Source organism: Bufo bufo, chromosome 3 (assembly GCF_905171765.1).
Source record: "Bufo bufo chromosome 3, aBufBuf1.1, whole genome shotgun sequence".
NCBI lineage: Eukaryota > Metazoa > Chordata > Amphibia > Anura > Bufonidae > Bufo > Bufo bufo.
The window spans coordinates 367,722,415-367,749,737 of record NC_053391.1 but is presented as its reverse complement, the minus strand read 5'-3'; the positions used below and the strand labels follow the sequence as shown (position 1 = coordinate 367,749,737).

General features: G+C 44.7%; 1 protein-coding gene across 2 annotated transcripts; it reads left to right on the top strand.

Moving 5' to 3' along the window:
* The first annotated feature begins 6,701 nt into the window (after positions 1-6,701).
* Positions 6,702-26,450, top strand: KHDRBS1 (KH RNA binding domain containing, signal transduction associated 1). 2 transcript variants are annotated; one of them, XM_040424561.1, is made up of 9 exons: positions 6,702-6,920; positions 18,776-18,903; positions 20,440-20,556; positions 20,646-20,792; positions 21,590-21,729; positions 23,593-23,788; positions 24,227-24,294; positions 24,835-24,893; positions 25,876-26,450. In XM_040424561.1, exons 1-9 carry the CDS (start codon positions 6,827-6,829, stop codon positions 25,968-25,970), a joined length of 1,044 nt encoding a protein of 347 aa, XP_040280495.1. In that variant the 5' UTR covers positions 6,702-6,826; the 3' UTR covers positions 25,971-26,450. The 2 variants fall into 2 exon arrangements, with proteins under 2 accessions (XP_040280495.1, XP_040280496.1); XM_040424562.1 differs by having other exon boundaries at positions 6,703-6,920; positions 21,614-21,729.
* Positions 26,451-27,323: the final 873 nt, after the last annotated feature.

Below are 27,323 nucleotides of genomic sequence, written 5' to 3'. Positions count from 1 at the left end.
GGGTCGACAATAGTCGTCAATCAGGGACCGCTACAAAAAAGATTATAACGAGGAACTTTGGCGCCCAAGTGGTTCTCGAGGTCCCTCAAGGTGGACATATGGCTATTCTGCCGCCTTGGAGCTGCGAAGGTAAGATATGATGTGTATACAGACTATGAATTATGTTCTCCAATCTATGTGTATGGCCCAGGCAGACTGTCATTTGGCACTCTGTCTTGGACATCCACATAGTATTTTGTGGAGTAGAGATGAGTGAAGCGTGCTTCATATTATACTTCGGAGGTCGCTTTCCAAAAAAAAAAAATAATCATACTGTACATAGACACTTCTCTATACACTAATATAATGTATGGAGTCTATGTACAGTATTTGTATGACATTTTTTTGGAATGCAACTTCCTTTGTAGCATCAGAAGTCGCTTTGCTCACCTCTATCCATATGATCTCCACCAAAATACAATTGCTAATTGTGTTTTTTTTCCGTTGCTTTTACAGAACAGCAAGCAGTACTCGGGCGCCCGAAGTTCTCCAAGAGGCGGTCCCTGAAGAGCCGGCCACCGCGGGTCCCTCTCGTCCATCTCAAGCAACTGGACCCAGGACCTCAATGTTCATCCTCCACGTTAAATACTCCCTCTGTTGCACCTCCCCCAACACGCACTTATTTGTCCACAGTGGCAGGAGAAAAAACGGACAGAGGGGCCCCAAACCGTTCACTGCCCTCCACCCCCACCCTTCTACTTCACCTACACCTTTTTATAGGTAATTATAACTTAAGTTTTAAAAAATTTGATTTTTTTATATTATTTTTTTTTTATTGGATTTATTCTTAATAAATGTTATTTGTTTTTGAACATTTTAGTGTTTTTTTTTTTAAAGGGTTTTTCTAAAAAGTGGATCCAAAATGTCTTATTTTGGAACACTTAAAATTTTTCAGCACTGGCGGAGCGACACAAGTAGTTGTCGCTCCGCCAGCGTGGGGAAATTATGTTGACACGGAGTAGTGTGTAGATTAGAGGCCTGACACAATCTCCCAGCGCTGGCGGAGCGACACAAGTAGTTGTCACTCCTCCAGCGTGGGGAGATTATAAGGAGTAGTGTGTAGATTAGAGGCCTGAAATAATCTTCCAGCGCTGGAGGAGCGACACTAGTAGTTGTCGTCCCTCCAGCGTGGGGAGATTATGTTGACACAGAGTAGTGTGTAGATTAGAGGTCTGACATAATCTCCCAGCGCTGGCAGAGCGACACAGGTATTTGTCGTTCCTCCAGCGTGGGGAGATTATAAGGAGTAGTGTGTAGATTAGAGGCCTAAAATAATCTTCCAGCGCTGGAGGAGCGACACTAGTAGTTGTCACTCCGCCAGCGTGGGGAGATTATGTTGACACAGAGTAGTGTGTAGATTAGAGGTCTGACATAATCTCCCAGCGCTGGCAGAGCGACACAGGTATTTGTCGTTCCTCCAGCGTGGGGAGATTATAAGGAGTAGTGTGTAGATTAGAGGCCTGAAATAATCTTCCAGCGCTGGAGGAGCGACACAGGTATTTGTCGTTCCTCCAGCATGGGGAGATTATGTTGACAAGGAGTAGTGTGTAGATTAGAGGCCTGACATAATCTCCCAGCGCTGGCAGAGCGACACAGGTATTTGTCGTTCCTCCAGCATGGGGAGATTATGTTGACAAGGAGTAGTGTGTAGATTAGAGGCCTGAAATAATCTTCCAGCGCTGGCAGAGGCGACACACGTATTTGTCGTTCCTCCAGCATGGGGAGATTATGTTGACAAGGAGTAGTGTGTAGATTAGAGGCCTGAAATAATCTTCCAGCGCTGGCAGAGGCGACACACGTATTTGTCGCTACTCCAGTGTGGGGAGATCAATATATGCAACAAGACTCAAAGTATTGTTTTAAAAAAAGTTTAAGAAACAAACTAATTTTACAAAACAGGTTTTCAAAATCAATACACCCTACTGTACCCACCCACATAACCACGCAACAAAACCGCATCAAGAATAAATTCAAATTCGATGAATTTTTACTTTAAAAAAACCCCACAAATCATTTTAATAATTTTGTCCTGCCAGTCCACTCTTTCTGCATTGGAGCATAAATATTCAGCAAATGAGTCTCTCATCCTTGAAACTGCTACACTGGTCCGCGGTCCAAAATTTTCTATACTGGCCAACTCGCTGTCTTCAGGTATCTTCTCGACATGTAGCGGTTCTTTTATGAGGAGGTAGTTGTGTAACATGACAGCTGACTTTACTACCTCATCGACAGTTTCTATTTTCAGTTGAATTGGTATGGTGGAAATTTGCCATTTGGCCACCAAAATGCCAAATGTGCATTCAACCATTCTTCGAGCGCTGGTCAGGCGGTAGTTAAATATGCATTTGCTCCGATTTAATCCATAGTTACATAACGTTAATACGGTTGAAAAAAAGACATACGTCCATCAAGTTCAACCAAGGGATAGGTGGGGATGCGAATCCCAAAAGGAATTGAGACTCAGATTTCTATACGTTTTCATAAGCATTAATGTTTTTTACTTTTAAGAATTCATCTAAACCCTTTTTGAAACTGTCTACTGCTCCTGCTATGACCACGACCTGAGGAAGTCTATTCCACAGCTTCACCGTTCTTACAGCTTTGACGCTTCCGGAGACTGAACTATTTCTTCTCCAGTCGGAGGCAGTGCCCCCTTGTCTTTTAGGGCGCATTTTACATGGAACAGCTTTTCACAGTATGTTTTGTATGGCCCATTTATATATTTGTATGGGTTAATCATGTTCCCCCTTAGACGTCTCTTCTCAAGACTAAATAAATTCAATTCTTTTAATCTTTAACTAAGACCCTCCATGCCCCTTATCAGTTTAGTCGCTCTCCTCTGTACTTTTTCCAGCTGTAGTGCGTCCTTTCTATGGACTGGTGCCCAGAACTGAACGGCATATTCCAGATGAGGCCGCACCAACGCTTTGTAAAGTGGTAATATTACATCCCTGCCCCGCGAGTCCATGCCTCGTTTAATGCATGACAATAACCTGGTGGCCTTAGAAGCAGCTGATTGACATGTTTTACTGTTATTTAATCTACCATCTACAAGGACACCCAAATCCTTCTCTATAAGTGACTCCCCCAGTGTTACATCACCTAGGACATATGAAGCACAGAGATTATTACTACCAAGGTGCATAACTTTACATTTATCCACATTGAACCTCATTTGCCAAGTTGATGCCCAATCATTCCGAGTGTCCAAGTCAGCTTGTAGTTTGTGTACATCTTCCATAGACCGTACAGTTCTACACAGCTTAGTGTCATCTGAAAAAATAGATATGGTGCTATTAATCTCGTCCTCGATATCACTAATAACCGGGACCATTCTGAATAGGAATCATTGACCACAACTCTCTGGACACGGTCCTTAAAGGGTTTCTACCACTTTGTTTTTACATATTTAGCTGTCAGACACTAGCGATCCGCTAGTGTCTGCTCTGCCCAACCATCCTAATATAATTGCTTTTGGGGCAGCCGTTTCGCTAAAAAAAGAACTTTTTATTGATATGCTAATGAGCCTCTAGGTGCTATGGGGGCGTCATTAGCACCTAGAGGCTCCGTCTACCTTCAGAAACTGCCGCCGCCCAGCGCGTCCCACCAGCCCGCCCATCTCCTCCGGAATGCGATCCTCCCCGTGCACGTCTGTATTCGGCGCATGTGCAGTGAATGTCTGACCGCTTCCCTGCTCAGACATCTCCACTGCGCCTGCGCCGATGACGTCATAGTGCTCCGAGGAACAGGCGCAGTGGAGATGTCTGTGCAGAAAGCGGTCAGACATTCACTGCGCATGCGCCGAATACATACGCGCACGGCGGCGGCAGGGATGGGCGGGCTGGAGGGACGCGCTGGGCAGCGGCAGTTTGTGAAGGTAGACCGAGCCTCTAGGTGCTAATGAGGCCCCCATAGCACCTAGAGGCTCATTAGCATATCAATAAAAGTTCTTTTTTTAGCGAAACGGCTGCCCCAAAAAGCAATTATATTAGGATCGTTTGGTAGAGCAGACACTAGCGGATCGCTAGTGTCTGACAGCTAAATATGTAAAAACAAAGTGGTAGAAACCCTTTAAGCCAGTTTTCAATCCAATTACAGACTATACTTTCCAAGCCAATAGACCTTACTTTACCTATTAAACATCTATGAGGGACGGTATCAAAAGCCTTTGCAAAATCCAGAAACACTACATCCACAGCCGCCCTACTTCTCACCTCCTCATAAAAACAAATCAGGTTAGTCTGACAACTTCTGTCCTTGGTAATCCGCGGCTGGAATACGGTTTAATTAGATTGCCACACATCTGAAAGGCCTCATCAGCAACCAACACGAAGGGCATGGGGGGAGCATCTGTATCTGGTAGTGGTTGAGGTGGTGGAAAATCGAATTGTCTATTGTATAGCCTTCGCCCCATGTAAGAATTTTTTAAGACCATGGAATCATTGGTTCGAGGATAGATCATCAGTTTAAAAAAAAAAAACTGCAGAACCCCTTTAACAATCAAGGAAACTGTGGATATTCCAAGGCGAAATTGATAATGGAGGGACGTAAAACTTTCTCCTGTTGCCCAAAATCTATCAGAAGAAAAAAATATAAGTGTAAATAGAAATGAGCAAATATGTAAAATAAATTACAAAAAAAAAAACAATACAAGCTATATCATTTGGATGGCCTTGTTTGGGACCTTAAACTGGCCATAGCATTGTTAAATGCTCAAATGCTTTCCTTCTTTCTGTGGTCATTCTGACAGGGCAAAGGACATTTTTTGGAAATCCAGTGATGGAACCGGCTCTCCATGGAGAAAAATAGGCATATGCTTCTGGCTAGCTTTGATCACAGTGAAGTCAACGTCTCTAATGGTCGAGATGGGGGTAAAACCTGACCATAGGAGCCGGTGAAGTCACAGTGAATAATACTAATGCAGAGCCTCCTAAGCCCTTGGCCTGCGCTAGGTAGAGTACAGTATCAAATACAGCAAATTTTTGTACCATGGGGTAGGGAAATATGTCTGGGTTCAGCTTTGAACCATAAAAAGCAACGATAAAAAATTAGACAAAACTAAAATATAAAAATGAATTACCTTATGGTAAGCATTAGGCGTTCTGCAGGTGAAACACTTTGACGGAAAGTGGTGTCCTGTCTTTTGATGAGATGTGACACCCTTTGTAACAGATCGTCAAAACTGTCGACGCTCGTCCGTAAGTAGTTATGAAACTTGTCCAGATAATTCCGCATTTCGGGAAACAGAACATTGAATGCTCCCCTTCTCATTCTGGCAGAAGTAATCAGATGCTCCCAATAGCGATGACACCGTTTGGCTCGAAGACGTCTTCTCCAGCAGGAAACAAGGATTAGAGCCTGAAATCCAAAGCGAATGTGGTCCGGCATCATCTTTGTTATCTTCTGAGGCAGCATGTAAGTAAGGGGTATGTGACCTTCGGTTGGCTTTTATAGCCACTGTAGAATTTGCATATGAAATTGTTTCTTTTGATTTTTGAAAATTTAAATACCGGATCCGTTATTCCATCTGAAAACAGATAAGACGGATCCATTATTTCACCGAATCCGTCGGACGGATCCGTTAAAAATGATCTCCGTTTACATACGGTTTGCCGGATCCGGTTGTTATTTCCGGCAAAGGACTAACGGATCCGTGGGGGGGAAAACAATCCGTTTTCATGCGCTTAGACGGATCCAGCAGGCATTTCCGGCAATGGAACTGTCTGCTGGAATCCAACAACGCAAGTGTGAAAGTAAGCTAATAAATGACCCCCCTAGTTTTTACTTCAGCTTGCAGGGGTTTTTCTACACCGATGTCAAACTGTCTTCATGCATTTTTCACACATGAAAAAAAGTGAAGAATAACACATAGCATCTTCTACCAAACATCAGTGAAATCCAGTCATTCAGTGTGGTTCAGTTTTTTCACTGCCCCATTGATTTGAATGGTCAGTCCTGTGCGAAAAACTAAAATACTGAATATATTGCATTTTTTCCTCCCAAAGCACGATCTTGCATGAGCAAAAAAAAAAGCCCATGTACATAAACCCATTGGGGCTCATTTATCATGCTGGCGTTTATATCCCCCCATCATCCTTCAGTCCCTGCACCAATAATAAAATCAAATCCCCTTTTCTGAAAATGGTGAGGACGATGTCAATTGTGAGTAAATTTAGTTGCAGTGAGGTGTAAAAAGACTTTTTCATGCCAGTTTCTGGTGAAAATGATTGCGTGCACGTCTCCATTTTGCCTTCCACTGCATTGACCTTCCCAGTCTGCACACAGGTTACCGTCCCGTGTGTGTATAGACTTGTCAGTAGCGTTATTTTATTAATAGGACACGTCGTGTAATGGGTTTTATTGGAGAAGGCCTCCTTAGCGCACACCTTCCCTTCGAACAATGCGTTACCGCGTGGTATGACGTCCCTAGCAATGGCCATGGCCAGGACCGGAATTGTCCGTTTAGGCGAGGGGGTGAATGGCGTAAAGTTGTGGTATTTATAAATGTCTCTTTTGCAGTCAGCATAGAAGGAGACCAGATGCATATAAAATGCACAACAGCGGGCACAAATGGCCTCCCCAAAATGGCACCCGTCCTTGAGACTGGGAAGCTCGCTCTCTGTGTGAATGGAATTAAGTCCTCCCACCCAGATCCTAGGCGGTTCTTGACGTCACTTCCGTAGGGCGGGTCATCCTCGTTGCTTTTATCTGCGGAGACGGAGCTGCTCGTTCGGACTTAGAATTACATTCGGCTGAAGTTACGTGTTTGGTCGCTTAGAAGAACACGATGGAGTCCGAAACCAAGTACCTGCCGGAGCTGATGGCGGAGAAGGACAGCCTGGACCCGTCGTTCACACACGCCATGAGCCTGCTGTCGAGCGGTTAGTACGCCTGGGAGGATGTGGCGGCCGGGCGGGAAACGCGTATTGGGGAGGACATGGCGGTGCGCGGCGAGGAAGGGGTGTGGTGGCGGGAGGCGCGGTCCTGAGGGCTGGGCAGGCAGTGTTATCATAGTCCCCCGACCCATGAGGCGATAGCCCGGCTCAATTAACCCTTTATCTCTAGCAGGATTTTTTTATTTATTTTTTATGTATGTGTTTTTTATTATACGCTCTTATATGTCGCAGACGTATTCCGCAGCGCAGCAGACATCGGCATCGTGCTGTCCCCATCGTGCTCAGGTTCTCAAGCTTTTAGTGGTCCGATTACTATTGGAGGCTGTAGGCCTTATCTGCTCTGCCTTCAGTGTGACCCACTGGAGTGGATATAGAGCCCCCCAAGGCCCCCATGCCTGAGCGCGCATTCCCCTCCCCCAGTGCAGGCCTGTATGTGAGTGCTTTGTGTAAACCGGGGTGGGTCACGTGACTGGCTCCTCAGGACCGTGCCACTGGGGATTGCTGGAGGAGAAAGGGAAAGCCCCGCGATCTCCCCCTGGTGGTAACAGCCGGTTATACATGGCGGGTTTTATGTGGTCACTGCTGGGATTTCTGTCTATATGAAGAAAGCAGCACACGTCCTCGGTGTAGGGTCTTTATATAGAAAGAGAGGAAATAGTAGTGTTCCAAAATGATGACCAAGTAATAACTTTTATTCACGGTAGATGTACACATCAGTGACTACAAGTTTTTATACTTCATCACTTTGGAACTAGGTTGCATTATTTTTGGTTGGTGAATCGCACCTATAGCTGCTGGCACTTCCATTTAGTTTTGATTGCGGTGCTGCCCAGTTTTCTATATTTTGGAAATATATATGTACATTTTTGTTGCATTTTCAACTAATGGTGGTCTGTGGATGGCACTCTAATGGTGGCATCTTATGCTATATATGTGTTATCCACAGATATCCTCCATAACAGTGTCCCTGTGTACAGTAAATAGTGACCCGAATATAAGTGGGGGCCGGCAACTGGTGTTAAAATCGCTGCGTGGCCCGATGCAGTCACTGTGCTTAAACCGGGCCCTGCACACACATATTCAGATGTAAACTGTAGGCAATCCAGATTTAAACTACAAGGTAGCGCAATCCGCGTACCTTAGTACTTGCAGACAGGCTGTTTGTTCACACACTTCTCAAGGTGGATGCTCCGCCTGCTTGATTAATAAAGTGGGCGGAGCATGTGCCGTGTGGAAGTTAGTGGCCTGCCTGCAAGTACGGGCGTTCAATAGTGAGTACTAAGGTACGCGGATTGCGCTACCTTGTAGCTTAAATATGGATTGCCTACAGTTTACATCTGAATGTGTGTGCAGGGCCTGGTGTAGGAGTACAGTGACTGCACCAGGCCCTGCCACGAGTTGCCTCCAGTCCCTCCCCACTAAAAATGGCAGCATTTGCCCCATAAGACGCACTGTCGTTTTCCCCCTAATATATTAGGGCTCTTTCGATGACATTTTGATTCGGTTTCGATACCATAAAGTATTGCGATACTAGATACCACACGAAAAAAAATAAAACTCCAAAAAAGTCAGTGTGCGTTCTAGGGATCGACCGATTATCGGTTTTGCCGATATTGAGGATTTTGAACGTTATCGGCATCTATTTTGCCGATATACCGATAACGTATTGGGAACACAGAACGCGCTGCTCTCAGCGCTCTGTGTTCCCTCCGCAGCACAGGGGAGAAGGAAGCAGTGTCTCCTCCCCCTGTGCTGCTGCTGCCGCCAATGAGAGGAGAGAACATAAGAGGAGGGGAGGGGCTGTGGCCAGCGCTCCACCAATGAAGATAAGCCTTTCATTTATTCATATACAGGAGGCGGGAGCTGGCTGCAGAATCACATAGCCGGCTCCCGACCTCTATGAACGGTAGCTACGGTCCGCGGTAGTTAACCCCTTTAGGTGCCGCGGATCGCAGCTACCGCTCATAGAGGTCAGGAGCCGGCTATGTGATTCTGCAGCCAGCTCCCGCCTCCTGTATATGAATGAGAGAGTTATCTTCATTGGAGGCGCAGTGCGCCCCCCCCCCCCCCCCCCCAAGCCCCCCAGTATTAATCATTGGTGGCGCAGTGCGCCCCCCACCCCAATAGTAAAAACATTGGTGGCGCAGTGCCCCCCCCTCCCCCACCCAGTATTAATCATTGGTGGAAGTGGCCACAGGGTCCCCTCCTCCTCTGATCGGAGCCCCAGCAATGTAATCCTGGGGCTCCGATCGGTTACCATGGCAGCCAGGACGCTATTGAAGCCCTGGCTGCTATAGTAAGCTCCATGCTGCTGTGTGCACAAAGCACAGAGCAGCAGGGACAGTGTGAGCTCCTATTCACCCTGATACAGATCTATCAGGGGGAATAGGACAAGGGGTCTAGTCCCTAAGGGGCCTAAAAGTTAGTAAAAAAAAAAAACCACAAAAATATTAAGTATAAATGAAAAAGATTTACAAAAATAAAATACACAAGTTAACAATAAACATAATAATTTTCAGCAGATTTGTGTAGGAACATTTTTTTTTCTCAAAAATAAAAATACCCAGAATATCGGTATAAATATCGGCCTGAAAGTTCTCAAAGTATCGGTATCGGCCTTAAAAAATCAATATTGGTCGATCCCTAGTGCGTTCCACATTTTATGGAATGTCCAACCCATAATAGAACAGTCCGATCCTATTTTTTGGGGGACAAGGTGACAAAAAAAGGCGACTCGCGCAGTTAAATTTTTTTTTTTTTCTGTCAATATACATACATACACCAAAAGTTTGGACACACCTTCTCATTCAAAGAGTTTTCTTTATTTTCATGACTATGAAGGCATCAAAACTATGAATTAACACATGTGGAATTATATAGGGATCGACCGATATTGATTTTTTAGGGCCGATACCGATAATTTGTGAACTTTCAGGCCGATAGCCGATAATTTATACCGATATTCTGGGAATTTTCATTTTTGAGTAAAAAAAAATTCCTACACAAATCTGCTGAAATTTAATGTTTATTGTTAATGTGTATTTTTGTTTTTTTTAAATCTTTTTCATTTATACTTAATATTTTATTTTTTTCTAACTTTTAGCCCCCTTAGGGACTAGAACCCTTGTCCTATTCCCCCTGATAGATCTCTATCAGGGTGAATAGGAGCTCACACTGTCCCTGCTGCTCTGTGCATAGTGCACACAGCAGCATGGAGCTTATCATGGCAGCCAGGGCTTCAATAGCGTCCTGGCTGCCATGGTAACCGATCGGAGCCCCAGGCTTACTGGGTGGGGGGGGGGGCGCACTGCGCCACCAATGTTTTTACTATTGGGATGGGGGTGGGGGGCGCACTGCGCCACCAATGATTAATACTGGGGGGCTTGGGGGGCGGGCGCACTGCGCCACCAATGAAGAGAAGTCTCTCAATCATATACAGGAGGCGGGAGCTGGCTGCAGAATCACATAGCCGGCTCCCGACCTCTATGAGCGGTAGCTGCGATCCGCGGCACCTGAGGAGTTAACTACCGCAGATCGCAGCTACAGTTCATAGAGGTCGGCAGCCGGCTATGTGATTCTGCAGCCAGCTCCCGCCTCCTGTATATGAATAAATGAAAGGCTTATCTTCATTGGTGGAGCGCTGGCCACAGCCCCTCCCCTCCTCTTATGTTCTCTCCTCTCATTGGCGGCAGCAGCAGCACAGGGGGAGGAGACACTGCTTCCTTCTCCCCTGTGCTGCGGAGGGAACACAGAACGCGCTGAGAGCAGCGCGTTCTGTGTTCCCAATACAATATCGGCAAAATAGATGCCGATACCGATAACGTTCAAAATCCTCAATATCGGCCGATAATATCGGCCAAACCGATAAACGGTCGATCCCTAGAATTATATACATAACAAGTGTGAAACAACTGAAAATGTCATATGTAATATTTTCCACGTGTTAACCACCGTAAAACCACAAAAATGCTAGAATTCTTCTTATCTTTGCATATTCACCACCGAAAGTGATCAAAAAGTGGTATGTATCAAAAGGATGATGAGAGCTACAAGTTGTCCTGCACACATCAGTCCCTCACACAGCTCTGTAGGAAGAAGGCTATGGGTGTTGGTGATGGGAAAAACTTTTCTTTATTTCAAAAGGGTTTTAATGTGCAATAGTAGTGAAACAAATGCATTTGGCATGGCTGTGATGCTTGGTCATTAAGGGGTTAATTCCATGGCGCTGTACATCTGAGGGCTTACACATAATATAAAACATAAGTGCTATGGTGCACAAGGAGTGCGGACCCTGCCCATAAGAGCTTACAATCTACAAGGGAAGAAGACAGTAGGTGAGGGTAAAGGCTGCTCATCTGGCGGGGTGGTGGCAGCATGCCTATTGCAGGTGGTGGGGTAGTGAGTCCCAGAGGTGGGGGGTACCTGAGATCTGGGGCAGGTGAGGAGGGGACAGGTCATGGGCGGCCTTATATGTAGTTAGTTTATGGGTCTGTTGGTCATTAATCACATGGATAACTATGGCCGCTGACTCGGGCAGTGTGCTCCTGCTTCACTGTATTCCAGTAGTTTTCGTGCGGTAGAACACGCAGGTGGAGGCGGCTGTTTCCCAGTCATTTTGCGGTTATGTCTGAACTAGAAGAATATTAGCACATGGGGAATGTTGGGCCATTAGGACAATCCCAGCCCTGGCCTCTGGAGCTGCATTGCCATGTAGGAAGAAGCGTTACATTGTGGTCCTTCATTGATTTCACAGGATGGGGCCGCTCTCCTCCACGGTCTACATAATGTCTGCAGTATGGTGACTTGCACTGTATGTCTTTTAATTATCATTTCAATGCGATTTCTATTCCCTATAGCAAAGGTTTCTCCTAATATATGTAGATGGCCCTGTAGGTCTAAAGGGCAGCAGGCTCGTGTATGGGGGTTCTATGCTGGTTACATCCAAGGCACACAAACAAATCAAACCATGGATCCACTAAATGTAGATAGATATGCAAACCGCATTTCCCATTATAGAAATGGCTATAGTCTGCAAAACGGACGAGATTAGTACGCATTGTGTGATTTGGAGGACAGGCATACGGTTGCTGACAAGCTCACAGAGGACTTGAGTGTGTTTATCTTGCTGACCCATAGAAATAAATGGGTCCATGAGCAATCTGCAAAAAAGTTGGATGTGGACCCAAAATACAGTAACATGTATGCTGAGAAAGACAACGTATAGATAATGTAAAGATTTCTCTTCTGTGTTTGACCCTCACCCGGACCTGGTTACTGATGGAAGTCCCTGACAAATAACTGGTGTGAACACAACCTAACTTGCATAGTGCAATTCCAAGCTTTTTAATTTATTTTACATTTTTATTAAATTTCTGTATTTTCTGTTCCCATTTACTGGGGAGTATTTACACAAAATAATGCTGCTAAAAGGAGCTGAACAGGGTGAGGTGTGCCCAAATCAAGGAGGGAATTTATCAGACCAGCGTTTAATGCTGCTCAGGAGGATGCACTTAATTTATGACTAAGCGCAGGCAAGGTTTTTTATGATGTACAGCCAGGTCCATAAATATTGGGACATCGACACAATTCTAACTTTTTTGGCTCCATACACCACCACAATGGATTTGAAATAAAACGCACAAGATGTGCTTTAACTGCAGACTGTCAGCTTTAATTTGAGGGTATTTACATCCAAACCAGGTGAACGGTGCAGGAATTACAACAGTTTGCATATGTGCCTCCCACTTGTTAAGGAACCAAAAGTAATGGGACTGAATAATAATCATAATTCAAACTTTCACTTTTTAATACTTGGTTGCAAATCCTTTGCAGTCAATTACAGCCTGAAGTCTGGAATGCATAGACATCACCAGACGCTGGGTTTCATCCCTGGTGATGCTCTGCCAGGCCTCTACTGCAACTGTCTTCAGTTCCTGCTTGTTCTTGGGGCATTTTCCCTTCAGTTTTGTCTTCAGCAAGTGAAATCCATGCTCAATCGGATTCGGGTCTGGTGATTGACTTGGCCATTGCATAACATTCCACTTCTTTCCCTTAAAAAACTCTTTGGTTGCTTTTGCAGTATGCTTTGGGTCATTGTGCATCTGCACTGTGAAGCGCCATCCAATGAGTTCTGAAGCATTTGGCTAAATATGAGCAGATAATATTGCCCGAAACACTTCAGAATTCATCCTGCTGCTTTTGTCAGCAGTCACATAATCAATAAATACAAGAGAACCAGTTCCAATGGCAGCCATATATGCCCACGCCATGACACTACCACCACCATACTTCACTGATGAGGTGGTATGCTTAGGATCATCAGCAGTTCCTTTCCTTCTCCATACTCTTCTCTTCCTATCACTCTGGTACAAGTAGATCTTGGTCTCATCTGTCCATAGGATGTTGTTCCAGAACTGTGAAGGCTTTAGATGTCGTTTGGCAAACTCTAATCTGGCCTTCCTGTTTTTGAGGCTCACCAATGGTTTACATCTTGTGATGAACCCTCTGTATTCATTCTGAAGTCTTCTCTTGATTGTTGACTTTGACACACATACACCTACCTCCTGGAGAGTCCAAGTAAATAAGGGTTGGGTGTGCTCACCTGTTTGTGAATGCTCATGGAAGCACGGATTGCTTTCAGGAACCGGCCGGAAAAATTCTTAATCATAAAAAAAAGAATAATCCAGCTTTATCTTCAACGTAGCAGCTTTAAATGATAAACGTAGTGCATTAAAAACCATACAGACAGTCCATGTCAACACGTTTCGGATCCCCTTAAGATCATGTGGTCATGATTAAGGATCAGCATTAAGGGGATCTGAAACGCGTTGACATGGACTGTCTGGTTTTTAATGCACTACGTTTATCGATAAAGCTGGATTATTCCACCTTCCTACCTCCTGGAGAGTGTTCTTGATCTGGCCAACTGTTGTAAAGGGTGTTTTCTTCACCAGGGAAAGAATTCTTTGGTCATCCACCACAGTTGTTTTCCGGGGCTTTTGGTGTTGCTGATCTCACCGGTGCGTTCCTTCTTTTTAAGAATGTTCCAAACAGTTGTTTTGGCCATGCCTAATGTTTTTGCTATCTCTCTGATGGGTTTGTTTGGTTTTTTCAGCCTAATGATGGCTTGCTTCACTGATAGTAACAGCTCTTTGGATCTCATCTTGAGAGTTGACAGCAACAGATTCCAAATGCAAATAGCACACTTGAAATGAACTCTGGACCTTTTATCTGCTCAGTGCAATTGGGATTATGAGGGAATAACACACACCTGGCCATGGAACACCTGAGAAGCCAATTGTCCCATTACTTTTGGTTCCTTAACAAGTGGGAGGCACATATGCAAACTGTTGTAATTCCTACACCGTTCACCTGATTTGGATGTAAATACCCTCAAATTAAAGCTGACAGTCTCCAGTTAAAGCACATCTTGTTAGTTTCATTTCAAATCCATTGTGGTGGTGTATGGAGACAAAAATGTTAGAATTGTGTTGATGTCCCAATATTTATGGACTTGACGATATGTAGGTGATATATATTACCTGTACAGAATTGGAACATTGTAGAATTTAAGAATCTAAATCTAGACGGTGACGTGGGAAATGTAAAATAAAATCACTTTGGATTAAAAGTTTAAATGGGTCATATGAGACATTCCATTTAAATTGCTATAATCCTCTGTGGCTGGTAAGGCTGCTGCAGTGGTGCATGGTTGTGCCATGTGCCACCCTTGGAGTCTCTCCTTCCTGTGGGCAGAGGATCTGTGATGGTAGTGCCGTTTTTGACACATCAAATCCATGGTTTGTATAGACAGTTGTGATGGTGGCTTGTAGCGGATCTGTTGGCTGCATTGTAGCGGTGATCACCAACCATGGTGAGGTGGTCTGTAGTTAGTCTCCTCTCCTAGGAGGAACTGGGATTCTGCTGGTTGTGCCACATTGCTCATTATGTGTGCCGCATGACAGAGCTGCTACTGAGATTTTTAATGGAGGCAGTGTCCGTTTAATCGCATCTGTTTCTGATCGGATCAGGGCAGTATTTGTAGCCTCATCCTTACATGCCGTGTCTAAGATGTGCGCTGTTATTTCTGACGTCTGCTCCTGCCAGCCCAGATCTCCTAGTGTGTGCCTGCGGTGCTCGCAGCACCGTGTTCTGTGTGTGGAAGGCCCATGGAGCCTCCATGATACACCCCCTCCCTCCCTCAGCAGCTGCTTTGTCTGCCGGCGTGTGGGAGGACGCGTTCGCAGCTAGTGACCATTTTGGAGACTGCCATTGATTTACTTGTGCTTTCTCTACACAATCCACATCCTCATACACTCCCTTAGCAAATTGTATTTTTGAGATCACTATTGAGGAGTCCTTAGCTTTGCACGCAGTTATTTCGTCACTTAAAGTGACTGCGTACGGAGACCTCGATCTGTTAGTGCTGAGAACAAAATGAGCCATTCTAACTGTTCTGTGGGGGGGGGGGGTGTCTGCTGAACGCTGGTTTGGCCAGCAGCTAGCCCTCTTGAGTGGACCAGTGTGCAGATGGGTGCACGCCACTTCCAGATTCCTCTGGCAGCTTCAGAAAAAAATGGTTACATAAAAATACTGTGTATAGGTGATACATTCCCTCTATTGGGGTCTCCATATGTATGAACTTGGCTCTGGCTTTTTAGAAGCACTTGTGTGTCCTGTTTCATATTTTCCAGAGACCTTTTAGCTAACATTTGGAGTTGGCATTTTTACCCCAAAAATGAATTAAAGTGTGGGGGGAAAAAAACCCACTAAAACCTTATTTTTTATTGTAGTATCAGAACTTTAACACGTCTGCTTTTGAGGATCTTGGACGCCCCTCTGAATCTGATGGGGCATCTTTGGGCAGTGTGTCCTTCCTGCCCTGCAGGATCTCGGACCTGTTCTGTAGGGATGGAGATCAGCCACCACATGCAGAACCTTGTCTCGGGGGCTGGTTTTCTAGTTGCTGTGGTGTGGGTACACTTGAGTGTTGCTCAATTGCTGGGTGACTGCGTCATACTGGTTTCTCAGGACTGTGTGGACTATGTTGGGTTAGTGAGGAATTGTTTGATGCATAGAATTGAACATGTTGGTATAGGCTTTTATAACGCTCAATCTTCAATTAGTCACGTCTGCCAGTCTTGCATAATGAATTCTCTACGCTGGACGATTCTTGGTGCCATTGTTCCCTGCCGGGTTGAAATATTATGGGGTTATTTCTTCAAACTTTGTGTCCCCCGATATATTTCTATGGTGTTTACAGATACAAAATGAAGTGATGGTTTTTGGTTTGGGGGGTGTGGCATTTTCTGGTTTGCTTCTGATATCCATTTTGTTTAGACTTGGATGACCTTCCATCAGGCTAGCTCTAGTCTAATTATCATACCTTTATTATAAGGCAGCCCCCACTGATGCCATGGCACTTCTTCTTTTTTTTTTTTTTTTTTTCTTCTACAGAACCCCTGGCTGTGAGCGCATCCAATCAGAGCACCCCTCTCTTAGCCAGGGACAATGAGCTTAAGGATGTTTACACAAGTTCTCGCGAGAACTTGAGCTCGTTCTCCCTGGTTAAGAGCGGGGTGCTGTGATTGGATGCGCTCACAGCCAGGGAAAATACAAGTCTCCGCCTAGTAGAATATAAGGCGCAAAAATATATGGGGCCATCAAAAGACGAACGGGGGGGTGGTTCGGGTTCTGTAGAAGAAAGTGCCATGGCATCAGTGGGGGCCGCCCTATAAGGTACGATAATTAGACTAGAGCTAGGCTGATGAAAGGTCCTCTTTAAAGCGGAGAAATGTACTGACTTTAGATGGACATAGCATTGATTGTTCCCTGAATTGCTTTTCATATGCAGGTACCTTGTCAGTTTACATTTTGAAAGGAATCAATTTTTGTTGTTTATGGTATATAAAAAAAGCGTTTTCCCGGATCCCTTTATTTTTCTGCAATTGCCATTGGAGAACCTTGTAGGGTGGTTATAAACTTCTTTTTAAAGGGAGTCTGTCACCACATTTTGACATTATAGGCCGCTTACATAGCGCTGTAGCACAACTGTAGATGATTCAAATGGTACCTTTGTTGTGTTCTTGTGAAGTTCATCCGAGGCAAAAACTGACTTTTTTATTCATATGTAAATGAGGGCTCGCAAGTGCCCAGGGGCAGCGTTCACTTCATTGGAGCCCAGGCTGCTCTGCCTCTTTTGCTCATATCCCAGCCTCTGCCCGTCCTTCTCTCCAAGCGAGATCCTGCGCTCTCCCTCGCTGGGCATCGCAGGGCGCATGCCCCAGCCCAGCAAGGGAGCGCAGGTGCGAGATCCTCCTGGAAGAGAAGGATGGGCAGAGGCTGGGGCAGGGATATGAGCAAAAGGCAGAGCAGCCTCTGCTCCAACGAAGTAAACGCTGCCCCTGTGCACTTGCGAGCCCTCATTTACATACGAATAAGTCAGTTTTTGCCTTGGGTGAGCTTCACAAGAACACCACAAAGGTACTTTTTGAATCATCTACAGTTGTGCTACAGCGCTATGTAAGAGGTCTATAATGTCAATGTGGTGACAGACTCCTTTTTAAAGGGGTTTATAAACTTTGGTGATGCTGCTGAATAGCCTATACTAGTCTTTCTCCCCCACAGAGAACGGGAGTGTAAAGGGTGAGTGTAGGCTGATTTTATAACTTCTAGTGTTATCTCCAAACTCCAGAATTTCACCCAGTAAAACAGCTAGGGCAGCGCTAAAGCCCACCCATCAGAGCCGGTGACGTCACCATACACACTGCTGGGCGGAAGCCTCTGCTCGGCAGTGTTATTGTAAACAGCTGTGCAGGGCAAGGGAGCACCAGAGCATGAACTGCTCCGATGCTATTGTCAGGGGGAGACTGCCTGGCTGAACCCGGACAACCCCTTTTAATTAAAGTGGTTTTCTGATACTTTAATATTGATGACCTATTAAGACAGGGCATCAATATTGGATCGGTAGGGGTCCCACCTGGCACTCCCACCGATTAGCTGTTTGAAGAGAAGGTTGCGCTCCCCTCATTGTTTGCCGTCGACATCACAGCGGTGAGTAGGTGTAATCACAAGCCATACCATTCACTTGAAAATGAACGAGTCGTCCCATAGAAGTGATTGTAATTACACCTGGTCACTGCTGCAGTGTAGATGGTGTGCAGGTAAATAATGAAGGGAAGGTAGTGCTCTGTACCCGACCCCCGATTTGATACATATGCAAAGTAACCTGAGATGAGTCCTGTACGTGAGAGGAGTCGGGGACAGGACTCATCTCAGGTTACTTTGCATATCTATCAAATCGTTATTTTTACACAATAAAAGCACACAGAGCTATGGGGAATGGATATTGTGGATGTGCTAGCGGCCATCTAGTAACCCATGTCCTCAGCTCTATACACAAAATCCCGGTGACAGATTCCCTTTAAGGTGGTCAATGATACCGCAGAAAGAGGAATTGCTCTGATAAAAGTTTACTGAATCTGTCATACTACCTATTAATCTTAGTGTCTAGTTTTAATATTTTAAGTTTGATTGTTTGCCTAATAAAAGTAATTAACATTGAAAAAATCTTATTTTTTTGCTACTTTTACAAAACTGATCAAAGTGTGCAACCTCTAAATATTATCCAATCTTCTTGCAATTTGGCATATATATCTTTTACATCACAGACTCGGGGCGTAAGCAAAGTCTGCAAAAATGTTACATTACAAAATGAAACACCCGTCTAGAGGATGGGACATCAGTAGTAAGTTAATGGGGTTGTCCGCTTTTTAAGTCCTTTCTGCAGTGTTACCATATGTCCAGTAGTGTCAGCTTAATTGGTTCCTTTTTATTTGCAGAAATTGAAAGACTAAAGAAAGGAGGCGAACCCAGAAAGGATGAAGAGGACACATATTTGGACTTATTTTCTCACAAGAACATGAAACTGAAGGAGCGCATTTTGATTCCAGTGAAACTGTACCCTAGAGTGAGTGATGTGGAGACTTGCATTTTGCTGGGTTACAAATGACGTAAAGCATTTTGCATACATATTTACAGATGTTTCCTGTACACACACTCAAAATTAAGGGGGGGAGGGGGGCTGCTAGTAGTCAAGAGAAGGTCCATGTTGTCCACTCCCATTTCTCTCGAAGGTACATGCTTCATCTAAGGCTACTTTCACACTTGCGTTCGGGGTTCCGCTTGTGAGTTTCGTTTGAAGGCTCTCACAAGCGGCCCCGAACGGATCCGTACAGCCCCAATGCATTCTGAGTGGATGCGGATCCGCTCAGAATGCCTGTCTGGCAGCGTTCAGCCTCCGTTCCACTTAGCAGGCGGACACCCGACCGCAGCTTGCAGCGTTTTGGTGTCCGCCTGGCTGTGCGGAGCCAAACGGATCCGTCCTGACTTACAATGCAAGTCAATGGGGACGGATCCGTTTGACGTTGACACAATATGGTGCAATTGCAAACGGATCCGTCCCCCATTGACTTTCAATGTAAAGTCAGGAGTCCCTATTAATATACCATCGGATCGGAGTTTTCTCCAATACGATGGTATATTTTAACTTGAAGAGTCCATCACCATGGGAACGCCTCTGTTAGAATATACCATCGGATTTGAGTTGAATCGTGAAACTCAGATCTGACAGTATATTCTAACACAGAGGCGTTCCCATGGTGATGGGGACGCTTCAAGTTAGAATATACTAAAAGAACTGTGTACATGACTGCCCCCTGGCAGCACCCGATCTCTTACAGGGGGCTGTGATCCGCACAATTAACCCCTCAGGTGCTGCACCTGAGGGGTTAATTGTGCGTATCATAGCCCCCTGTAAGAGATCAGGTGCTGCCAGGCAGCAGGGGGCAGACCCCCCTCCCTCCCCAGTTTTAAATTTATTGGTGGCCAGTGCGGCCCCCCTCCCCTGTATTTAACTCATTGGGGGCCAGTGCGGCTCCCCTAATTAAAATTTAAGGGTCCATTCACGCATCCGTTCCGCAATATTTGGAATGGGTGCGGGCCCATTCATTCTCTATGGGGAATGAAGAGTTCTGGAGAGCACACTGTGCTCGCTGCATTTCCAGAGCTTGGCCCAAGCTTCCGGGCTGCGGCTCTGCAAAAAACATGTCATATTCTCTGCAATTGCGTGCAAGAATAGGCAGTTCTTTGGGGGTGCCAGCTGGGTGTATTGCGGATCTGCAATACACTACGGACGTGTGAATGGACCCTAAAGGGGTTTGTGCTTTAAGGACTCCATGGGGAGACTTCACTCGGGGCCTCCTGTATTTGTCAGAGACAAGAACCACTTATACATAGTTATAAAGTCTCCGTTGACTAACTCCTGGGTACCTATGTAACAGATCGGTATGTGAGAACTCCTGATCTGATGCAGAGCCTTACTTTATTGATCTCTTTATTCTACACAGAAACTCACATTTTAGTCTTTTCTACTGAAGCGGCTATCTGCATTATTTTTTTTGGTTTCTTACTGAAATCTTTTTTTGCTTTGTATTTCTGTTCCTAGTTTAACTTTGTTGGCAAGATATTGGGTCCACAAGGCAATACCATCAAGAGGCTGCAGGAAGACACTGGAGCGAAAATTTCTGTACTGGGGAAAGGTTCAATGAGGGATAAGGCCAAGGTACGTTTCCATGTGTTCCGGTACCTGCTATCTGTGATCAGTAATTACTCTGGTACAGTACCTGAAATTTAATTTAATTTATTTTTAAGGAGGAGGAACTGCGAAAAGGTGGAGACCCAAAATACAATCACTTAAACATGGACCTTCATGTTTTCATTGAAGTTTTTGGTCCACCTTGTGAGGCTTATACTCGCATGGCGCATGCCATGGAGGAAGTTAAGAAGTTCTTGGTACCGGTAAGTAGATGTTCATACTCTGACGTTCTGTTTGACCCTGATTGACTGTTGTCTGACAACTAGTTTGATCTGATCCTTACTGTCCTTCAGTAATGTAGTAAGTGGGCTTTTCTTGTGATATGAGCTCTCTGATGCTTGCTGTCTGACACCAGAGAGCTGCTGCTTTCCTCTCCTCCATGCATTTTATGTACTGTATAATATCAGACGTTTTGTGAATGAGGTGGTTTTTGACCTTTTTTAATGGGTACTGTTTAAGTATATAGGACAGTTGCTTGAACAATCCTTTTGCCTTAATGCTTGTGCTGGTGTGTCACAACTTTCCCAAGCAGAAGTATTCATTGCAAAGCTAGCAATCCCACTGTCTGAACTACAGTTTTCCTACACTGGAGCAGGTATTCCCACCTATATCCTGTGGATATGCCATAAAGATCTGATAGATGCTGGACTTGCACCTATCTTCTGAGCTGGGGTTTTTCCTACTATCTCCATTTACAGTACTGGCCAAGCAAGTATGCTGCCAGAAATGTAAATGGAGAGAGATGTGCACATGCATGGACGCCTCATTCGTTCTCTGCCAGGGTATGGGGGTCCAATCACTCATGTTGTGAAGGGAGGTGCAGGTCCATCACTTTTTCAGACGTTTGACACATCCTGTGGATATGCCATAAATGTTTTAGGTGGGAATACCTCTATAATGAATAGTACAGATCTGGGCGTGCTTGCTGATTTGTCCTTTTTCTTAAAAGTACCGTATTTTAATTGTCAAAACCCCGTGTATATGTTCACATTACTCACAGGATATGATGGATGATATTTGTCAGGAGCAGTTTTTGGAGTTGTCCTATCTGAATGGAGCCCCACCAGAGACGGCCCGTGGAGGAAGAGTTGGTCCAGGTCGTGGTAGAGGAGTCCCAACTGCATCAGCTCCGCCATCAAGGTAATGTATATTGTATATACCATCTATTTGTTGTATGGTCTGAAGCAGATTTTGGGATTTTTAGGGTAGGTTCAAACAGCTTTTTTTGGAGGTTTTGAGGCTGATTTCCCTCCAGGACAATGAGGACTTGGGACAGAGGACAACAAAAGATATGTGAAAGAAAATAAAAACTGGTGACTGGTCCTAAGAATGCAGGCCTGAGAAGGTCTTCTGTAGACCCCTGTCTGCCTTGACTGCAGGATAGGAGAACTATTAGATCAGTGGGGGTCCAACTGCTGGGGCTCTCACCAGTCACAAGAACAGGAACCCTGTACCCTCAGAAGCCTCCTGAAGTTGAATAGCAGGTCAAGGATGCGCACTGCCGCTCCATTCATATCTATGGGATTTCCTCAAGTGGCAGAGCACAACTCGGCTAGAAAGGAATGGAGAGGCAGTTCACATGTTTGACATGCCACTGTTCATTTCAGGGGGCTCCAAGGGGAATGGTGGGGGTATTGTAACAACTTGAATACCACTTAAAGGGGTTGTCTGAGTTATGAATAAAAGAGCACTGTAAGGCCAAATGCACACGGCTGTGTTCCGTGGTATGCCGACCTGGATTCCTGCTGACAGTGTACTACAGTGTGTTACTGTAGTGCGGCAGCATGAAGCGCACGGCGTCATAGCAACCAATGACTCCGTGCGCTCATGCTGTAAGCAGGAATCCAGGCCAGCATACCACGGACCGTTCACGGCCACGGAACACTGCCGTGTGCATTCGGCCTAAATCTGATGGGCAGCAATATCTAACTGAGTTAAGCAAGTTTTTGGTATAATTTTTTTTCCCCCCTCATTTCCCCGGTTCTCTTCTGGCTCTGTTTACCTGCAGTAACAACGATCTCTGCCCCTCCCACTGCTCTGCAAAGGGAGTGAATAAGTTTGCCCTGAGTGACATGTCTGCCTGCTAGGAGACTCGGCAGCATGTTGTATGTGTAGGACTAAAAGTCCCAGCTGTACAATGACACTGCTGATACACACAGGATCTTCTCCCTACCTGTGCAGAACTCCTCTAGTCTGTGAGCTCCTGTGCCCAGCATTTGTCTCCTCACTACCTGCAGCTACTCGGTAAAGCCTTCAGCCCCGGTCTGTGCTCCTGAAGGAGTTAATCTTGCTTGAAGTATCCAGTGGGAGGGAGGCACAGGGCAGAGCAGCAGCTCAGCCAGTGCAGAGGAGCATGGCCAGTGTACAGACTTATCTGATCTCAGGCTTTGCATGAAACATCAGAGCATTGAGAGAAGGTGACCTAACGTTATGTGACCCTCGGTGAAATCTGAGAAACCAGCAACTGGAGATCAAGGGTCCATTCACAAGTCCATAGTGTATTGGGGATCCGCAATACACCCGACCGGCACCCCCATAGAACTGCCTATGCAATTGCGGACTACAATAGGACATGCTCTATTTCTTTTCCATAGCCGCAGACCGGACATTCAGGGGCGTGCTCCAGAAATTCGGACAGCACACTGTGTGCTGTCCGCATCCATTCCTGCCCCACAGAGAATGAATGGGACCGCACCTGTTCCACAAATTGCGGACCCATTCTACGGATGTGTGAATGGACCCCTAGTCAGTTGTAAAGTCCTTTCATTTGCCTGGTTAGAAACATACAAAGAACAAAAAAAAGCTCTGACAACTCCTTTAATGGCCCAGGTTACTGTGATGTTTGATCCTGGCTGCTGCGGGCAGGTCGGAGTAACTCAGCTGGCATTTTCTGTATGTTAGAGGGTTAAAGCCAAAGCACTCCAGCCTGTGAGCTTCTTCGAAGTAATGTCATAGTGCATATATATATAAATTATATATTTATTTATTTTTGTCCTTTTTTAGAGGCAGGGCTGGAGCTATACGTCCTCTTGTTCCAAGGGGAGCCCCAGGAAGAGGATCCCTTTCACGTGGTGCCAGTGTTAGCCGAAGTGTTGCACCAGCATCTGCATCGAGAGGAGCACCTTCTGCAAGGGCTCGGGCTGCTTCAATTCAAAGGATTTCTCTGCCACCACCTGCAGCTGAGGCCTATGATGAATATGTAAGTAGATGATTAAGATGTCACTCATTTTAGGTTACGTTGCATGGATTATATAGTGAGAAACCTATTAGAAACTAAGACTTATCTCAGTACAAAAGTGGATTTGTGGTCTGTCTATTCTTTTACTTGGTCCATGTGCTGTTGAAGTGGTTATTGGTGTTTTGTACTATTTTGTCTAAGGGTCCATTCACACGTCCGTAGAATGTGTTCGCACCCGTTCCGCAGTTATCCGGAGCGGGTATGGACCCATTCATTCTCTATGGGGCAGGAATGGAACTTCCGGTACGCGGCTCCAGAAAAAATAGAACATGTCCTATTCTTGTCCATAATTGTGGACAAGAATAGGCAGTTCTATGGGGTTGCCAGACGGGTGTATTGTGGATCCGCAATACACTACAGACGTGTGAATGGACCCTAAGTCTTTTTTTCCATTTGCAGGGCTATGAGGATCCATATGCAGAGCAAAGCTACGAAGCTTATGAGAGTTACTACAGTCAAAGTCCAGGGTAAGCTTAATACAAGCCAATGATGCATGATTAGTGGATGGGTTTTTCAGGGAGTATTACAGATTATTTTTAACTGTAAAGGCTGTGAACTAAAGTTTAAGTAGTCTTAATACAGAATTTCTGCAGTCGTGTCAAGTTTTCTCACACTTCATTGTGTTCTTTAGGCTGATACTTGGTTGGTCAAATCTGCTTGTGTAACAAAGCCAGACTTTGTTAGAGGTGGGTTTGTCTAGGATCCCACTCTTTAAGACCCTGATGTAGGGTCTAGTATGATTCCTACTAGTGGCTAGTTATGAGTACAGCATCATTGGTTAATGCAGCCATGTGATGTAAAGGATCACGCCCTTGCTAAAATTCTGTAGACTTCTGGTCAGAACCAATTATCATAGTATTTCTGAAGTCTACATATGTTTCCGTTCAAGCTTATCCTTTTGTGGGGAAATGGCGGTAAACTGTATGCCAGAGCAGTTTTTGAAGTACTGCTGTAGGATTTCTTTTCAAAATCAAGAAATGAATGTGAAATGTCTTTTTTGTGTTTAGAGATACAGAGTACTATGACTATGGGCACGGAGAGGGGCCAGAAGCGTATGAAAGTTATGGTAAGTCTGTTCTCCTGTGTTTCAAACAGGTCTTTCCAAACATAGGCATTGTCCCATTATAGTAAATTAGTGACTGCCGGGGCCCCCACCTGTCACTAGCCTGTGCTCCTCACATGAATGGAATGGCAGGCATGTATGCGTATCTGCTGCTCCATTCAACTCTGTGGAACTGCCAGAGGTAGCCCTGCGCTTGTACTTTGCCATCTCTGGCATCCCTATAAGCTGAACAGGGCGGCAGCGCACATGCGTGACTGCCGCTTGATTCAAAAAGTCACTTATGTTTTGGTTGGGGTCCCAGTGGTCAATCCCTTGCCAATCAGACACTTATCCTCTATACCAGGGGTGCACAACCTGCGGCCCGGGGGCCACATGCGGCCCTTGATACCATTCTGTGCGGCCCCCAACCATCTGGTAACAGACACGAATGCCTATGTCTTGTGGCTGCTCACATGCATTTTCCATGTATTCTCCCATTAGATGGGAGTCCTGGAGGTATAACTAGACATTTATTATATATAACTGTGTGTACAATATGCAATAAATACAGTATTTCACTTGTTAATACCCCTTTAACTTTTATTTTCGGCCCTTGTTATTCCTTCAGTCTGACAATGTGGCCCCCACCCAGAAAACATTGTGCACCCCTGCTCTATACGGTGTATCCAGTTGTTTGAATAGGACAACCCGTTTAATTGGCAATAGTAGGTCATGCTGGAATAAATCTGTGTTAGATGCAGTAGTCTAAACCATAGCATAAATCTGTTTCTTATGAGTTTTGTAAATGTTTGCATTTTTATTACCCATAAATCATCCAGCCCCTGAGGTGAAGGTTGGGACTCCCCTACCCCTTCCCCCTCTCTCTTTGGCGACTGATATTTTTGGTGTGTAATTCTATATTTTGATGAACAGGTTTTGAAATGGTGTACGCTATAAAATCTTTATAAGCTTATACCATATTTTGTACCTTGTGTTTTTGTTGTAGGACAAGACAATTGGAATGGTGCTCGGCCCTCTTTGAAAGTACCATCAGCACCTAAAGGCAGTAGCTACAGAGACCACCCATACAGACGCTTCTAAGATTGCTACGCCTCTACTTATTACTGATATCTTGTGTCCAAGGACTTCCTGTACCTTATCCCACAACACAAGTAAATCTCTGTGCTCTGTGACTCCTTTCCTCTCCCATCCATACTCCCTGAATCTAACCTGACCTGTCCCTCGGACCGCTTTTAAAACTGGTGAACACAAAATACCCATTTTATTTTCGTTGTTAACAAAATACAAAACCAAAAAAAAAAAAAAAACTTTCAACCGTAAATGCTTTTCATGTAAATTGAGTTAAATAGTAGTATGCAAAGTGACTTTGTTTGAAGGTTTCTAACAAGAACTTTAGTGTTAGCTGTAGACTCTGTCCTGAACCAAGCTGCATTTCAATATTCCATTTTTTTTATTTGAGCTAAACAGTCATTAGCTGTAATGTTTGCTGTTTAAAAAAAAATCCTAGCAGTTGACTTTGTAATTATTCTCCACTTTATGTTATTAAACCTTATGGACAAATCTCTTGTTAGTGTTGTCTTAATTCACTTGTACTCAAATAGGGTGTTAAATTATTAATTTTTAAAAAGCTAAATCATGCATTCTGGCTTTGGCCGATGTAGCCAAGCCTTATGAATTCTATGTAGTGTTTTTTTATTTTTTATTCTCCTAGATGGTGAAACTTCCCACCTCCAAGGAGGTATGACTTCTCAGACTTATGTCTGAGAGATGACTGGTTATCGCTTTAAAATGGTAGTCATAGGTTCATACAGCAGTGTTGCATTTCAGTACAAATAGAATAATCTAATGGTTTATACTCTCCACCAAATCCCTGGCTGACTGTATGAAGTTTAAATAGCCTTTTTGGAATGTGGTAGATAATGGCCCAGATTTCCAAAGTTAGAATAAAAACCTATCCCCAGTAATAGCTGGCCAACTGCAGTTGTCTCCAAGCTTATATTAGATGTCTGCTTAGGAGTGTGCTTGCACAACCTCTTCAATCCATTGGGGTTTTTAATATTTTTGATGGCAAGAATAGCACTCTAAACTGCACTAGATTCTTGATGCAGAACTACTAAACCTGAGTGGTGGTGTGCACAGAGCCAAGATCGGGGTCTACTCTATAAAGCAGTTTCCCTGTATCTAACAAAGGGTGATATGCACAATACAGATTGCACCTAACCTATGTAACACGCTTCAGTTCCCCTGTGGGTCTTGCAAATGCAATTGATTTAAGCCAATAGTTTCTGCTTCCTGGTGGCCTCTACGCAGGCAAATTGAATCTCTTTACATTGAACTTTTTTTTTTTTTTTTACAAATGAGGTAGGCTGGTGATCTGTGCATGACTGACCTTAGAATCAAAGCATACTATGCTATTTGGTTTCATCCATGAAT